The following is a 15,386-nucleotide window of genomic DNA, read 5'->3' as shown; positions in this document are numbered from 1 at the left end:
CCTCTATACGGCAGCCTTTTAAATACTTGAAGATGGTTATCAGATCCCCTCTCAGTCATCTCCTCTCCAGGCTAAATAGACCAAGTTCCCCCAATCTTTCCTCCTACGTCTTAGTCTCCAAACCCCTCACCATCTTTGTTGCACTCCTCCGGACACGCTGCAGTTTGTCTACATCCCTCTTCAACTGCGGTGCCCAAAACGGAACACAGTTTTCCAAGTGAGACCGAACCAGAGTAGATTACATGAATTTGTGCAAAGCCGCCATTTTCTCCAGGGGAACTGGTATCTGTCACCAGGAGGTCAAGCGTAATAGAAAAGATCTCCAGCACCACCTGGAGGCTGGCCGTCCTAGTAAGGATGAAAGCTTCAAAAGCATCCCTAGTTGCCATGGAGTGCGGTGATCTCAGACCCATTCTAAAGGAGGCTGGTAACTCAGCACTTCTTGAAAGCTGCCAGAAAGGCAGTAAAAAACCCACCATATTTCAGAGCTTAATGTTGTTTTCAAATCAGTTTTATTCTCCTGTTTGCATTTTGGAATGTTCAGAGAGCATTTCTGGCCAGTGGTGACATTTAATTGCTGCTTGTATTTTTGAGTTGTCTTTGCGCTGACGTGCTAAGATGTTCAAGCTGTTATTAAGATGTGCGTTGTTCTTAAACCTTCAGAAGAACTTTCCCCCTTCTGTGACATTATTGCAATCTGGGCGTTGTTATTGCCCCCTTTATCAGGGCTTGCATCGTGGATGGGACGCAGACACAAAGGACAACGCAATATCATCATGAACGGAAAACGAAAACAGGCACTCATGAATGATTCAGGGGAGGGGCCACCATAGCTTGGCAGCAGAACATCTGCCTAGAGAAAGATCCAGCTTCAGTCTTCACCATTTCTGGTTAAAGGGGGTCAGACAGTAGGAGTGACCTCTTCCAGAGATCTTGGACAGCCATTGGCAGAGCAGACCTTCCTAGACCGATGGTCTGACTCAGAATGAGGCAATTTCTTACAATTGCTTCACGGGACTACAATACTTGGTTGTCCTCCATTAATGAGACCGGTGGTCTATTGAGTACAGCATTTCCAGGAGAACTGAGGGATATCAGTAGGACATCATGCCATAGAGTACACTTAACAAAGCTGCCATTTTCTCCAAGGAAACTGATCTCCATCATCAGCAGTCATATCAGGAGATCTCAAGGTCCCTCCTGGAAGGGCACAACTCTACTCATAGGAAAGATGCTCCCACTTAGAATCATGGAATCACAAGAGTTGGAAGGGACCGCCAAGGTCACCTAATCCAAGCCCTCGCAGAACACTTCTTGACCATCTTGGTTGTCTTCTGTGTTGTTCCCCCCCTTCTGTGCTTTCTCCAGTTCCAAACCTTCCCTTCTACAAAACCTGGAAGTGGAGAAGAACCTGGAAAAATAACAAACTTCACAAATGTCAATAAGACATCTCTCAAAGAGGAAATAACAGGGCCAAATTAGGACTGACCAGGGATGCACAATCCAAAACAGTAGTGTTCCCAGTAAACACAGGAGAATGGGAGTTTATTTCCAGGTCTGTTGGGAACCGATTCTATGCTTGGCTACAGACAGTGACTCTCCATCCAGAAGCTCAGACATGGCTAATGATGTGCAAAGAGGAAGTCATTATCAATAACAACCTTGGAATTAAAAGCATGACAAATGGGTTCTCCCACCCCAGGGAATGTACAGGCCAGTGCCTAATAGCATTAAGGAGCTTGTAGTTGTGTAAACGCCATTATTCTGGTCCCAGAAGAGTTACGCCACATCTGGCGTGCAGGCAAGAACACGAGGGGGGCAAGCGCACAGCTGAGATTCTCCTTGTCCAAATTCCTCCCCGGGTTTTGGGCCTCTATAATTTTGCTGGGATTGAGAAGGTTATTTCCCAATTTTCAGATTCTGGTAAGGGGCTGAACATCATTTGAATGCAAGTTTTTCAAGCTCAAGGCTTTGGCAAGCAGAACCCTGGTTAAACCCCTGGCAGTGCAGAAATGACAAGGGGTAGGTGTCTCTTTTCCGTGACTCTCCAACATGATTTTATCAATTTGAGCTCCCTGCCCAAACTGTGCCCTCCCAGCTTTCTTCCTCCAGATCTAAAGGAATTTCACGTGCAATCTGGTGATGCAGCCTTTGCAAACGACCCCTCCCTTCCCTGTGGTGACTGCAGCGCCTGGTTGCTGAGATCCAAAGGAAGTGGCCAATCCTCATAGCTTTTCCTCATGAGCAGCGGCACCCAGGTGATGCTTAGAACTGATGCTCAGACAGCCAATTAAGGGTGCTGCTTGCCATGAGCCACTGCAGCTGCGTTATGCTCTCCTGTCCCCGGGATTAAGAGCACTCATATAGGCCACAATCAAGCAGGCTAATGAAGGATATCCATTCTTTAAAAATATTTAACCCTACATTTGGGTAACCTGCTCTCCCCCCCCCCAGCAGCTTATGATTAAAATAAAATCACATCCTACATCAAAATGCATGCTAAGAGGCAGAACCATCCAAACAGACAGCAGATTAAACCAGCGGATAAACCAGAAAGCAGTCAGAAATCGCAATTCAGCCTCTGTCCAAACCAAAACCAAAAGCTGGAGAATATCCAAACAGGATCAGAGTTGGTTTGAAGTGATTTTCAGCTCTGCCTTTGTGGCTTTTGCAGCTCTCCCCCAACTCTCTCTAAAACACACACACACTGAAGAAACTTAAAAACAAGCAGGCTGACTAGAAATGGGGAGACATAGATTCAAATCATCCTTCTGCTGTGAAGCCCACTGAGTGACCTCGAACCAGCCACCCCTTTCGACCTATCCTACCTCGCAGGGTTGTTGTGGAGATACTCAGGGGAAGAGAGATTGGTGCATGCAGCCCTGAGCTGTCTTGAGGAAGTGTGGGGCCAAGCATGCAGCATAGATTAAACCGGGTGACACTCTGGATGAGCCAAGGGACGTCTAGCGATTCTTGTCCGACGGAGAACGCGAACCAAGACGCAACCGCCAGGATGGTGTATGTGAGAGACAGGAGAACACCTTGGCAAGGAACAGGGTTTGCAACATATTTCCGGCGGGGGGGGGGGGTGGCCTTGAAAAATGTCACCACGATCTAATAAATAATTGCCGTTTCCCTCTGTCTGCCCCTGTAATTTAATCTGGACATTACCTTCCCTGCCTTGTTCCTTAGATTCAATCAGTTTCCAAGGAAGTAAGTTTTATTTACAGCTCTCGTCTATCTGTGTTTGCTTGCACATAAATCTTCTGGAGTTCAGCAGGAACTTTCTTGTAAGTTAGCATGCATAGAGGGGCTGCCTCCCAGCAGAGGGGGAGGATCTTTTGCTGTTTTGTTTTTTTTACAGCTCTGATTTCATTATTCTGCAGCAAGCGAGAGGAGGGTAAGAATCAGATGAGTTTCACTAGCCAAGGCTGCCTTATGATACTTGACCAATTAGGGTTGCTAGACCCCCCTGATTGGAATTAGGGATCCCCCACTTACAGGGCCCCCCTCCCCACTGCTGTTTAGCTGGCAGGCAAGGGAGATGTGACCTGGAAGTGATGTCATACTATCCAGGATGTCAGGGCAACATTTAGAAAATTCTACGGCAGAAGCCAAATTGACCATAGAGCTTTTGCCCACATACCAGAGCGTCACCCTGAAGTCCCAGATATGATGACATTGCTTCCAGGTCTTGTGAGCGGTGATATAGACATGTTTCTACACATCGGACAGACCTCCCTGCTGCTCCCAGCAACCCTCCCCTTCCCCCTGCCTGTCGCCAGGAGGGATTTTACAACCTCAGCCTGAGCTCTTCTTCTGCCTCTTGCTTAATGCAAAGGGCCCACTGATCACTTTAGGCCATGAATCCTCCTCCTTTGCCTTCCTTGAAAGGGCATCTCACCAGACGGCCATGATTAAGTGTTACAAGAGGGGGGAAAGCACATTGGCTGGCAAAGTGCCTGTCGCTTGAACAAAACTGCCTTTGCGAAGGACAGGGAATGACAGCCGGCATTCTCTCTGCTCAGCAGAACTGACTGGGTGGATTTCTGGCCCTGTCTCCACAGCAATGAATCAGTGTCATGGAGTGAAGAATGATCACACACTATGCACACACAGTTGTCTTCTATTGAATCACGCAGGGTCAGTACTGGCTACTCCAGGGTTTCTCAACCAGGGTTTTGTGAAACCCTGGGGGATCCTGGATGGCCCTGGAAGAGTTTCCCAAATGGGTGGGAGTTAATTAATCTATATTTTAAATCTGTTAAAGGTTTATCAGGTGACATGACCCTACGACCCACCCTCCTGAAATGGCCACTGATAATCCTGGAGGGGGTGGGAAGGGGAGGGGCCCCAGCTCTGCTTCCCAACCATATTCTGCATGATCATGCCACTTCTGGTGTTCCTTGAAACCTGAAGAATGTTTCAAGGGTTTCTCTACAGTAAAAATGTCGACCCAGGCAGCAGGTCTCAAGAGGTAGAGTTCTTTCACACCACATGCTGCCTCATCCTTTTCACTGGGTGTCGGGGATTAAACCTGGGACCTTCTGCATGCCAAGCAGAGGCTCTATATATTTTCACAGTCAGAGTAGTTCAGCAGTGGAATAGGCTGCCTAAGGAGGTGGTGAGCTCCCCCTCCCTGGCAGTCTTCAAGCAAAGGTTGGATACACACTTTTCTTGGATGCTTTAGGATGCTTTGGGCTGATCCTGCGTTGAGCACGGGGTTGGACTAGATGGCCTGAATGGCCCCTTCTGACTCGATGATTCTATGATTCTATGATCCTGCGTTGAGCAGGGGGTTGGACTAGATGGCCTGTGTGGCTCCTTCCAACTCTATGATTCTATGATTCTATGATCCTGCGTTGAGCAGGGGGTTGGACTAGATGGCCTGTGTGGCCCCTTCCAACTCTATGATTCTATGATTCTACCACTGGGCCAGCAGCTATTCCCAAACAACTCCTGTTTGATGAGTTCTCTAACGCTGCTGTTCAGACTCGGGTCTCCTCAGAAGGAGGTCCCCATCCATCCCATGGGATTTCCTCCCAGGAAACTGCCCTTAGGACTGCAGGCATAGTGTCCGAAAGCCTGCGCATCAGATTTTCCATGACAGCTGCTCCTTGCTTCCCAGCTGAAAAAGGTCTCTTTGCTCAAAGGAGTAAAGAAAAGTGAGTACAAAATCAAAGTGGCCTTTAAAAAAGCAAGCATCTGGCTGCTCACCCCCTGCGTGCACTCACATTTGTCTGAGATTTGATGAATGACTTGGCTGATTCAATTAGAGAACATTAGAGAATGCAATTTTTTTCACAGAGGAGCCATCTGACCGCATGACAAAGGGGTCTGCACCGTCCTCCCAGACATTCTAGCTGATATCTATTGCCTCCCTGCCCTCCTACTCTACCTGTGTCACATTGACCGTGAAACCTTCCTTTATTATTCCCTCTTTATTATTCGTGGCATCAGTCCCGAACCGTACAATTCACTCTGTTGTCCCTACCTAAATAAGATGCTGGGAGAGGAGGGCAGAGAAGGAGCTGGTTATTTGACACTATTGAGAAGGTCACAGGCCTACCTTCTGATCTACCCATCAGCAAATCCCTGGGTTCAGAATCTCCCCTTGGCCGTGAAGGTAGGCTTGAAGAAGTGCTTCTCTCTCACCTTTCCTGGAGAAGATAGGAAGCTCCCTTGGTCCATCAAGGTCATTATTATCTACTGAGACTAGCAGTAGGTCGCCAGGGTCTGAGGCACAACATCTACTACTTAGGTCAGGGATTCCCAACCAGGGGTCCTGGGGAAGCCTGGAGTTATGTGAGAGCTCCCCAGGGGTCACATAGCCTTTCCCAGAAGCTCAGGTGGCCACTGACATTATTAGATGTCCCTGAAGTCCACTTCCCCTGTTGCTCTACAGGCCTAGTCCCCCTTTCTACGATGGAAACAATAAAGGATGGATGGATGGATTGATTGGCAGGTTCCCACATCTGACTTCCGTGCCCACTCCTCTAAAGGGGCATGGCACCACTTCCAGGGTTTCCTGATAAGTATATAAGCATACGCATTAGGGTTTCCAATTGGGTAGCCAGTTCCCTTTGGCCACTGGTTGGGGATGTAGAGATGCTACATCCAGGTTGGGAAATTACTGGAAATTTGGGAATGGAGGCTGGGGAGAATAGGGATCCCAGTGGGGTTCAGTGTCACCCAACCCACCCTGCAAAGCATCTGTTTTCTCGAAGGGAGCTGAATTTGGAGACGAGCAGTAATTCCTGGGGATCCCCAGGTCACACCTGAAGGCTGGCATCTCTGGTTGCCAACCTCCATTTAGGGCTTGGCATCCTTCCAGTATTACAACTGATTTACTGACTGCAGGGATCAGTTCACTGGAAGAAATGGCAAGCCTCCCCCCTCCCCCCCAAAAAAAACCTTCAGGAATTTCCCAAGACAGAGGTGACAACTGATCGGGCGTTTTTGAGCCTTCATTGGGCATGCTCAGAAAACGAGAGTGGTGTTAGTTCGAGCACAGTGATTTGCCCATTATTGTTCCTTGTGTGCAATCAGATGGCCAGCTCAATTTTACCTTTATTCATTATATTTTGATGAACAATTGCTTGCACAGAATGGCCTTCCGGTTCTATCAGCGAACCGAGATTCAGAGAGTGAGTTTTTTCAGGCATGCTCTGCTTTTCGACGGAAAGGAAGGAATACCTTGCTCTGAGACTGAATCTGATTTCCTGTGTTCCTTTCCTATTCCTTTTGATCCCTTTGTCCTTGGGCTAGGTAGATTCTGAACTGAATGCACAAAAGAAATTAAACCTTGCGGCCCCGAAATAGGGGCCTTTTGTTTGTCACGAGATGCTTCGTGGATCCCTGGCATAATTTTATTTTTTAAGAAACAAGGCTTCTCTTCCTCTACTGCACGGACTAAACTGGCATTTCTCTTTTGATCCTTGCCAACTTCTGAATTTCCAAAGCCCACGGCCATTCACAAACCCACGGAGCATTCAGAAGAAGTGCAATCCTGAAATCTCCCTCCAGCATGGAAATCAAAGTGCGCAAAGTGCAGCATGGGATGGAACACTCCGAAAAAACTGGGACCTGAGCCCAAACTACCTCCCAACAAGGTTTTGATGAAGAACAAGAGCGAATTTTTCTGAGGTTTTGTTGGATTAATTAGTGCAAGTGGGGTACTAATTTTTACAACCACTTAAAACCATATGTCGTGAATGGATGCCTCCAACCTAAGTAGAAAAACTATAGAATATTTATGACCATAATTTTTGCACCCTGGCTAGATGGCGGCCACAATCCCTCTGTGCATTCTGAAATTACCTACTTGGGTCCGTCACTTTTCCCACTCCTCTTTGAATTGCTAGCAACCATCTCTAAGAACACTTTCCTGGAATTAAGCCCCGTTTCATAGGCCCAAGTAGCATTCTTAGTAGACCTAGGCCTAGTCAGCACACATAGCGTAATGCACTTTCCGTGTGCTTTGGCAGCTGGATTTTCCTGTGCAGAACAGGAAAATCTACTTCTAAAGTGCATTGAAAGTGCATTATCCTATGTGTGCAGACTAGGCCCTGCTTGAGTTTGCTCTCTGAAAGACTCTTGTGTGAGTCCTAAATGGTAGAACGTTTATGCACTTTTAAATACGAGAATCTGAGTTGTGCTGGAAGAGCGCCTTTTTGTAGGCCCTGCAGAACTTGGATAGTTCCGTCAGGGTCCGGGTCTCGACTGGCAGCTCATTCCACCAGGCTGGGGCCACAGCTGAGAAGACCCTGGCCCAAATTGAGGCCTGGCGCACTTCCCTCGGGTAGGGGGCCACCAACATGTTGGTACTGGATGATCTTATATCATTTACTGTGCCTTTTAAGTGGAGATGAGGCCTTCTGCAGGCCATTCAAATGCTCTGCCACTGTGCCACTCTCATTCTGCAAAAAGAGGCTGTAAAAATGACCAGAATAACACACACAAAGCCTTTTGAACGCCAGACCCGCTAGGTAAATGTCAACTATTGCTATTGAGTTAAGCTCCTTGTGGATTTTCCAAGTGTTTGACCCGTCGCTCTTGATTTCTATGTGACTTTTAACTTTGGATGTTATGTCAATACAATAAACTCACCCGCCTGCATCTCTGAGCATTGGTTTCCCATGCGCTGCTGCAGGGGAAAACTTCCCATCCAAACTGACCCTAAGAGTCTCTTGTCTACCACTGAGCAGATCTGGGGGGGGGGTGGAGGGGATGATAAACACGGAGGTCACCTGCTTGCCAGCAGAGGAAGAAGCAGCCTCCGGCTTGCATTTAATGAAGCCCATCTCTTTCGTCAAAGACTCTTAACACCTCTGTTGTTGACTTCATTGGAGCAGAGGAATAATTAACACAGGAAATGAAAACGCGCCTTAATGATCCCGGGCTGGAGAGCAGAGGCAGCCTCCAAAGTGGAGCCCCTTAATGGGATTTCGAGGCCCTCTTCCTTTCGGAGGGAAGTCAGGGTTGCTACGCACTGCATCCCTGCATGATTGATACAGATGCACATGTGTGCCGGAGGAATCTCTGAACGGCATTCTGGAGCAATTACAAGTCGCTTCAGTCGTGCTGGCTCTGTGTCCCCCCTGGGGTTAAATAATAAAAAAAACCCACTTTTACAGAATGCAGCATGGGGTTGGTATTCCATTGCTCCAGTCTTAATGGGAGACTTGCGGCAGGAGAGGACTGCAGATCGTCTGTGGAGGTCCAGATCAGCATCAGTTACCAAAGGCTGTTCGGAGAGCCAGTTCAGAGTCATGCATTAATGTGAACTCTCTGAAGCCATCTTGAACTCAGCTGGGAAGGGTGGTTTCTGCTGTCTGAGATTGTAGCAGGTAGCCCTGCTAACGACAGGGAGGTTCGAGTATGGAAGATACAATTGAAAGCCATTGCGTACAGCAGGGGTAGTCAACCTGTGGTCCTCCAGATGTCCATGGACTACAATTCCCATGAGCCCCTGCCAGCAAATGCTGGCAGGGGCCAGCATTTGCTGGCAGGGGCTCATGGGAATTGTAGTCCATGGACATCTGGAGGACCACAGGTTGACTATCCTTGGCCTAGAGCAGGGATTGCCAAACAGTTCCGTGTGGTCTGTAGGAGCTTTGGAGGGCGCCCACAGCCTTTCCCCCCTCTTGCCTTAATATTGCTCCTCCTCTCCGGCTCTCGAGTATAAGTGAGTGGCTTCTGAGCCTAGGAGGGGGTGGAGGCCACTGCCGCCAACCACTACACCAAGCTGACTCTCCCCACTCCTCTTCCAGAGCCAATTTGGTGTAGTGGTTAGGAGTGCGGACTTCTAATCTGGCATGCCGGGTTCGATTCCCCGCTCCCCCACATGCAGCCAGCTGGGTGACCTTGGGCTCGCCACGGCACTGATAAAACTGTTCTGACCGGGCAGTGATATCAGGGCTCCCTCAGCCTCACCCACCCCACAGGGTGTCTGTTGTGGGGAGAGGAATGGGAAGGCGACTGTAAGCCGCTTTGAGCCTACTTCGGGTAGGGGAAAGCGGCATATAAGAACCAACTCTTCTTCTTCTTCTTCCTTGTGAAGCCAGCTGGGTGCCCTTAGGCCGGTCACAGTTCTTCCAGAGCTCTCTCTGCCTCCCCTACCTCATAGGGTATCTGCTGTGGGGAGAGAAAGGGTAGGCAATCGATAAGCCACTTTGAGGCTCCTTTGAGTAAAAAGCAGGGTTCAAAAACATCTCTTTCGCTTTGTGGCAGGCAAGTTTCTTCAGACTGACCTGACCTGGCAGGATTCTTTCTGACCTACTGTTAGGAACATAAATTCCTAGCCAGACTGCCACTTACTGGGTGAGGTACACTCGTCCTGTTCAGAACACTGTGCATCCGCTTTCCTTCTCTGGCACTATATTGTTCATGGCAGCTCCTGCACTTCCTGCCTTTCCTGAAAGCCAGAATGCTGTGACTAACCGTGTTCTTGTTGTTTCTGCCTGCCCGGAAGCCGACAATAACAGAAGTCCTCTCTTGACAACCGGCTTGAGAGATTTCTAGCCTAGTTCCAAGTGCAAAAGAAAAAATAAAGCAGCCTTCCTTTTCTGTGTTCCTCTCCAGTCATCTTCTTGAGGAGATCTAAAAGCTTGATGGGGAACAATATTAAAGAAAAGTATATGAACATAAGAAGAGCCCTGCTGGATCAGATCAAAAGTCCTTCTAATTCAGCGTCCTGTCTCACACAGTGGCCAACCAGTTCCTCTGGACAGCGAACTACAGGGCACAGAGGCTGAAGTCTTCCCCTGACGTTGCCTTTTAGCTCTAGGATTCAGCAGATGAATGCCTCTGAATATGGAGATTCCACATTGTCACCAGGGATAGTAGCCAAGGGCTGATTCCGCACAGGCGGAAAAAGCCGAAAGGACAGCCATATGGAGGTGGGGCAAATCCCTGTGTCCATATAACATTGCCGCCAGGCCGATGCTCTCCCTGGCCTGATGCGGATTGGCCCCAGAAGCCCCGTCCTGCAGCTGGCCTGTTAGGATGGGAAGGCCAGGGCTTTCTAGGCCCTGCTTCTCCCTGCTCTACAGAGGCATGCAGGGGACAAGCAATGCCCCAGATGTCTTCGCAGTGCATCCTGACACAGCTGGGCGGACTAGGGCATTCTTTGTTTTGTTCTTAGGAAGGTGGGATTGCGTAGAATGCAATCCCACCATCCAGCAAACTACAACACCTCCTGCTACCCACCCCCACACGGCAGAACCTACCTGCTGCCACCACCTTTCCCATGGGGACTCCGTACACTGAGGAGCATGCAGTTCCGCAGCATTGTACCGGTGCTAGCCTGGAATGGCGCCACGGGTGCGGAATCACCCATTGATAGATTTATCCTCTAACAATCCATCTAATCCCCCATTTAAAGCTGTTTATTCCTCTGGCCATAATTAAATTCTCTGTCAGTAAATTCCATATTTAATCATTCTCTGTGCAAAAAAAAATAATTCCTTTTGTCCATCTTGAACCACCTGATTATCAGCTTCATTGGATGCCCTGGAGTTCAAGTATTTGGGGGAAGGAAGAGATATTTCTCTTTGTCAACTTCCTCCATCCCATGCATAATTTTATAAACCTCTATCGTGCCTCCCCCCAGTGGTCTCTTTTCTAAACCAATAAGTTCCAGAAGCTTTATTCTTTCCTCCTAGCCTTTCCTCCAACCCCCTAATCATCTTGCTTGGATGTGAAATTTCACTTTTTGCTGAGCCGTTACATGGTGTAAAATCAAACAGCCCATCAGGAGCTGTGTACAGCAAAATTATTCCTAATAAGGCATAAAAAGGATAAAAAGTTTTCCAAACAATATTGCTGTCAAATAATTTCAGAACAGTATCCAACAACAGCTGAAGAATACAACAATCAAAGTTATAAATAATTATGATTGAAAATGCTACCAGCTTGGTTTTCAGCTTTGAGCCTTTGCAGCCAATGTGAGCTCTGATGTTTTTTTGGTTTCAGTAAATGATTCTTTGAAAGAAGGCATTTAGCTGAAAACACAAGCTATGTTCTTTGGAGGAAAAGTTATCCTTGTTATGTCTTATTTGGAGTAACTTTGCCATTCACAGTTTCTGTTGGGCTGTTTGATTCTACGTGATCTATGTACTGTGACTTCATTTGACTTTGGGCTGTTACATGGAGGGAAAACATTCATGTCCCATTCAAATATTCATTTTTATCACTCCTTGACATTTATCTGCTTAATGCCGAGTTCATTTTTCTCACCAAGTTTCACGGCAGATCAGACAGTTAGAACAACACAACAAAGAACGGTTGAAAACGTGCAACTAACAATGAATGAAACTTCGCTACCTAATTAGATAGCAGTGTCCTAACAGCAGTATAAAATAGACAGCAAGAGTCTAGAGCCGCCTGAATAGCCCAGACTAGCCCTACCTTGTCAGAACGTGATTTTTCAGCCAACTGCCTTCAACAAGAAAACTCCATTTGTAGGAGAATCTCGTTATTGAAAGGAACAATGATGCTAGCTACCTGGAAGCTTTGCTAAGACCAAACTTCCACTGTCTATTGCTCTGCCTTAACCTCCATGTCCCCTCTGCGCCCCCCGCTTGTCCATCTGCCTTGCCTGGATGTCCAAGGCTAGAAGATGAGCTGTTTTTTTTTTAATACCCTGCTTTTACTACCCAAAGGCATACCAAAACATCTTACAAACACTTTTCCCTTCCTCTCCCAACAACAGACATCCTGTGAGGTAGGTGGGACTTAGAGAGTTCCGACAGAACTGCTCTGCAAGAACAGCTCTAACAAGACTGTGACTAGCCCAAGGTCACCCATCTGGCTGCATGTGGAGGAGCAGGGAACTTGGATGGGAGACCACTGAAGCCGCTCCTCTTGGGTGGGCAATGGCAAACCACCTCTGAATGTTTCATCTTGAAAACTATAGGGATTGCCATAAACCAGCAGCAAATGGAGGTCACTTTGCTCCCCTTATTAAACAGACGAGTACAGAATAGGAGAGCAAGTCCTGACTTTCCATCTCAAGACTGCATCGGAAGCGAGAGAGGTTGCAACTTAAATACTTTGCCCAAACCACTTTTTTCCATTAAAACTTCCCTTTTATGCAATCAAACTTTTTTGCCCTCCAAAACACATGCTCCGTTCCTTAGTTACTTGGTGCTTTTTTTGCTTAAACATAAGATCCCTTTTTATGAAACTTGTTCAGCAAAGAATGTTTCCATGTCCCGAAGCAGTTGGGTATGGAAGCTACACTAAAGTGCTTTTAAAGGAATAGGGGGACAGGGCGGGGGCATCGAGGCTGACTGTCCATGCTGAATCTTCCCCTCTTGCGTTTTTCAGTCCGAGTAACGTTTCTTCCCTCCCTTCTCTTCACTTAGGAATGACTTGCCAGGCACGGAGTTCCTACATGGACACAGAAGTGCTTTGGGGGCACCGCTTCACCCCTGTGCTTACCCTGGAGAAAGACTTTTACGAAGTCGACTACAACAGCTTCCACAACACCTACGAAACCAACACTCCTGTGTGCAGTGCCAAAGAACTGGCTGAATCTTTACGGGAAGGGCGTCTGCTCAGCCATCTCTCCAGCATCAACCTTCTGAGTGGAGGGGAAACAGAGAAGAGCAGAGAGGAAGATGGAGATAATCAGGAAGAAGAGAAGGAGGAGAATAAAGAGGAAGGCCAAGAGCTGGCTGAGTTGAACGGAGCCAATGGGACTGCAGGAGAAGTGAAAGACAGGGTGTCCTTATAACGCAAGAAGCTTGCCAAACTGGAGACAATTCGAGTGCAACAAACATGCCGCAGGCCCAAGGGAGAGTGGGAAATCGAAGGCTTGGGAGAAGATGCTTTTGTGGCCAACTGATTCCTGGACACAATGAGGTCTTTCCTATTATCGGGGCTTCTTCCTTGCTGACTGCAAGATTGAGGGGAATTACAGGGACTTTGCTTACCGTTTTGAGATCCATGGACAAAAAAGAAGAGAAGAATGATGAATGTCAAAATTTCACTGCTGGTTTCTCTGAACACTTCTAATCCGGCGGTGGGAGGGTGTGTATTGTAAAAGGAATGTAACTATAGAATTTGCTCGTGCTTAACACGGCAGTACGTTTGGGACATTGTCGTTGCCGAATTAAAAGAGAGAAGGGGAGGGAGATGGGATGGGATTGAGAACCTTCTGTAGCCAGCCAAGCATGACTTGAACTTCCTGTGGGTGGCATTTTGCCCTGTGGATTGTGTCCACTGTGGCTTCAATCCAGAGGCAATTGAAATGCCCCAGCATTGGTAGACTGGATCTCAGTGCTGGAGATTAAATGGAGACTTCAGGTTCTTTGTGGCTTCTGTAACAGAGCCCAATAAGGTTCCGCCTACACCTGGACAAGGAGCTGCTCCCAAGTGGATGAGTTGGATCTTGTCTAAGAACGTTTTCATGTATTATGCTGCAGCCAACTCATGTCTGCCAGAGAGCTTCAATTCAGCAGGGGGCTATAGCCAAGAAATCTGGATTTTGATATTAAAAGCTATTAGGCACAATTCTCCTCCTCCCTGTTTATATAGTACACTGAAAACACTGTAAAGAACTTTTTATTGCATCGGTCAACAGCAGCTCTGTGAGATACATCATTCCTCTTGTCATTTTACAGGTGGGGAACCGAGGCAGGGAACCGAGGAGGAATTGTGTAAGGCTAGTGAATAAAGATAGTGGCTGACCAGGAATTTGAACATAGCCATCCATTGGCCAGCTCGATCACATGATTCACGGACTCACTAAGCTAGGGCAGGGGTAGTCAACCTGTGGTCCTCCAGATGTCCATGGACTACAATTCCCATGAGCCCCTGCCAGCAAATGCTGGCAGGGGCTCATGGGAATTGTAGTCCATGGACATCTGGAGGACCACAGGTTGACAACCCCTGAGCCAGGGCATACATTCATTTAGGCTATCTCCCAAATCCACACATCTCAGCCTTCATGGTATCATTAAAGAACAGGAGAAGCAATCGTTCTCCAAATTCTAGTTCATCAAAACACGAAGGCAATCTTAAGCAGAATTGCAGCCTCCTAAGCCAGGGGTCCCCATGGACACCACAGGAGCCATTGATCACTTTCCTGGTACCCACCAAGTGTTTTGAGAATTTGGGTGGGGCTTTTACCCAGCAGCGCCTCTGATTGGCCACTGGTGATCCAATTGACCGTACCGAGTCAAACAACATGGTTTCAGTGGTAGCTACCACTGAAAAGTGTGGCTTTTCTTCTCTCTCACTTCTCCTTCCTCACTGCATTTTCCCAAACTGCCCACTCCTCTTCTCCTTTGCACTCAGGCTTTTCTGTGTGGCCCAGTTCTGCCCACCACCCATGTCAGAATTCCAGAGGTATCTACAGGCTCAAAAAGACCAGGGGAACCCTGTCTAAGATCACTCGGTCGAAAAGGCTTAAAAGGGTGTAACTCTGCTTAGGATGGCGCGGGGAGACATCTGATGCCACGTTGTTCTCTTTACAGTTTGGCTTCCTCCTTGTGCAAACTGAACGTTTTCCATGCCACTGACTGTTCCCTTGAAGTGACTGTTTCCCATTAAACACATTTCCTACCATTTTTGGATCCATTGGTTATAGATGGCATATCATAGAAAGCCAACTATGAACTGGGAAAACCCAGAATCAAAATGGAGAGGGTGTTGGGGCTCATGACGACATAAAACAAGCAAAAAGAACTGGGAAATGATGGATTTGATCATGTCTACAGATAAGGTTGTCCACTCTGAATTTGGAAATTCCTGGAGATTGGTGGGTGAAGCCTGGGCATGATGGAGTTGGAGGAGGGGAGGGACCTAAGTAGAATATAATGCAACAGGGTGCACTGTCAAGCAGCCATTTTGTCCAGAGGAATTGATCTCTGTAGTCT

At 47.6% G+C, this 15,386-nt stretch overlaps 1 protein-coding gene across 4 annotated transcripts in view; it reads left to right on the top strand.

Moving 5' to 3' along the window:
- KCNJ5 (potassium inwardly rectifying channel subfamily J member 5) overlaps positions 1–14,019 on the top strand; it is a 31,888-nt gene extending 17,869 nt beyond the window's left edge. For all 4 annotated transcript variants that reach the window (XM_077305721.1, XM_077305722.1, XM_077305724.1 and 1 more), the window contains one exon: positions 12,870–14,019. In XM_077305721.1, coding sequence (XP_077161836.1) covers positions 12,870–13,240 — 371 coding nt within the window. In that variant the 3' untranslated portion in view covers positions 13,241–14,019. The remainder of the gene's footprint in view (positions 1–12,869) is intronic.
- Positions 14,020–15,386: the final 1,367 nt, after the last annotated feature.

This window comes from Paroedura picta, chromosome 12 (genome assembly GCF_049243985.1).
Source record: "Paroedura picta isolate Pp20150507F chromosome 12, Ppicta_v3.0, whole genome shotgun sequence".
Classification (NCBI taxonomy): Eukaryota; Metazoa; Chordata; class Lepidosauria; order Squamata; family Gekkonidae; genus Paroedura; species Paroedura picta.
This window is presented reverse-complemented; position numbering and strand designations above follow the sequence as displayed.